Below are 2,402 nucleotides of genomic sequence, written 5' to 3' on the forward strand. Positions count from 1 at the left end.
CGCTTTGAGTGACAAACTTTGGCAAACCAAGAGTCATTTCTCCCGTCGCCGCTTTTCAGGCAACCGGAACGAGTCTCGGCCCTAACTCCATATACCACAGAGAGGTTATTTCTTTTCTCCTTTTTTTTTTTTTTTTTGGATTAGTTTGGTTGAACCACGGCGTTGGGTCTTCCGGTGTTTCACCGGAGTCGCGACGCCGTTATTGGATTCGAGCCGTGGATAGCGGCTTGAATCACCACTAGGTTTTAACTGTTTGTCCCTTGCTGCCGTACGGGACAAACACGAAGGCCCAAATGACCGTGTCTGTCGATGTTGCAGACTGGAATGGAACCGTCAACATCCAGGACCGAGGGAGGAGCCAGCTCGTCCTCGCGGGGGGCTCCCGAGGACGCAGCTCTCGACGTCTATTCGGTCCTTACCTCTGAGGAATATGCTAGAATAAAGCGGCAGTTCGATATCCGTAAGGAGGTGTTCCTCGACCACACTAGGCCGTCACGGAGCCCACCCGATGGCCTTGCCGCGATCTCTGAGGAGATCTTCAAGGGTGGGGGGAGGATTCCCTTCCACCCTTTCATTAGGTCGGTCCTGGATCATTTCGGGATCGCACCTATGCAGCTGACGCCAAACGCGTATGTCATCGCCGTCGCGATGTACATTGCGTGCTGCGAGAACGGCTTGGGGGAGCCGTCGGCGGTGGAGCTCGGTGTCGCCTACTACCTGAAGAAGAGTAGGGACAAGGATTCCTACTATTTGTCTCGGCGACCTACCATTGCTGCGGGGATACATAGCTATCCCAGCAATGCGGGGGCCTACGAGACAAAGTTTTTCTTTTTCGTTTATGACGGTCACCGCCACTTTCAGGATCCAAGTAGGTTTTCTTTTGCTGGATTTGTTATCTGCTCGCACGATCGTTGGCTAACGACCTGTTTTCTTATGCAGTTAATAGAACGACCAGCCAAGAATTGCTCGCCGACCCGAACAGGCTCGTATCTTTCGGGGTACTAGACGAGGAACAGCGGGACGCGAGGAAGCTTGTGACGACCGCGAACCTGCGGAAGTACGGTTTTTTCTCCGACAAGGCATCGTTAGAACCCTTGGACGGTAAGCTATGTTGGTAACTTTCTGGTCGTGATATAAATTCCCTTACTGACAAGTTTAAATGCAGAGACCATGCCCCCAAAGGAGTCCGGGCAGTCCCGCCGAGCGCCATTTGTTTTCCCTCGATCAAGGAGAGAGAGGAAGAGGGAAAGGGAGGCCGAAGCTGCTCGCGCCATTCTCGCACAACCGCTGCGAACTTCTACGACTTCGCAGCCTCGTCCTGCACAAGAAACGACCAGAACAGAACAGGTCGCTCCAGCACCTCCTGCTCGCCCCAGGCGGAAGGCTCCGGCCCAAAGGTCCAAGAAAAGGAAACAGGTCCAGGTCGAAGAATCTGAGACCGAATCCGAGGAGAAGCCCCTCAGGACGCTCCAAGAATCCAGGAGGCCGGGAAAGGAACCCGCGAGCGGGGCGGTGACTGGCGACAAGGCGAAGGACGCCCCTGTTCTGGACTCGTTCGGGAGTCTGCCCGAGTACTTGCAGCCAANAACAATGTTTATAAACATATGTAAATATTTAATGTGTTTTTGCAACAATGTTTACAATATGTTTTAAAACATATATTACTTCTGACCAAAAGTACTGTTAAAATATTTTTTTTAAACCCTGTTTCGTTTCAATATAAAAATAATTATATAAGAATGATAAAAAATTATTATTGAATGTGGTCATGAATAACATTCGTGCAAACTAACGTTTACACATTTTATCACAAATTTTTCTTTTTCTTTTCATTCCCATGATAATTTTGCTTAGCAAATGTACTTTGTTCAATCTTATCTTTTTTTTCAGTTCACTTCATTCTTCTTTTCGAACTGCTATATTTGTCTTCTCGAAAGTTGATTTGTTTGTTGTCGTGTCATGGTCACAATGTTCAACACCACGCTTAGTAACATCTGCCACTAATACCTATAATTCACCTTCTCCTTCACTTTTTTGGTCTATGTCATCTTCTCCACCTGTTGCCTGTTGTTGAATAGAATCTGTTCATATTACTTGAATAATTTGGACTCATTAACAAATTCATATCAAAGTCTATACTAAAATTGTCCAATTCTTGTAGTTTGTATTCATTCTCCAGTTTATGATTGATTGAAAATACTTTCACTAAAGTATAAGATTAATATCTTTCCTTGAGGTTTGAATCTCCCAACCTAATCTTGAAAACAAATGTCTGGCCACACAGTTCATACAAACGTTTCGGGATTGTTCCTGGGTCATTTTCTTGTTGTTCAGCAATTGAGAGCAAGATAGTCCAATTAACTTCTGGGCTATTGAATCAAAAAATAAAAAAGTTGTTTTTG

General features: G+C 46.1%; 1 protein-coding gene across 1 annotated transcript; it reads left to right on the forward strand.

Moving 5' to 3' along the window:
• Nucleotides 1-617: 617 nt before the first annotated feature.
• Nucleotides 618-2,074, forward strand: LOC116109228. Its single transcript, XM_031395459.1, has 4 exons — nt 618-872; nt 940-1,101; nt 1,166-1,592; nt 1,891-2,074. The coding sequence occupies exons 1-4, from the start codon at nt 800-802 to the stop codon at nt 2,072-2,074; spliced, it is 846 nt and encodes a 281-aa protein (XP_031251319.1). The 5' UTR covers nt 618-799.
• The last annotated feature ends 328 nt before the right edge of the window (nt 2,075-2,402 follow it).

Source organism: Pistacia vera, unplaced genomic scaffold (assembly GCF_008641045.1).
Source record: "Pistacia vera cultivar Batoury unplaced genomic scaffold, PisVer_v2 Contig576, whole genome shotgun sequence".
Taxonomy (NCBI): Eukaryota; Viridiplantae; Streptophyta; class Magnoliopsida; order Sapindales; family Anacardiaceae; genus Pistacia; species Pistacia vera.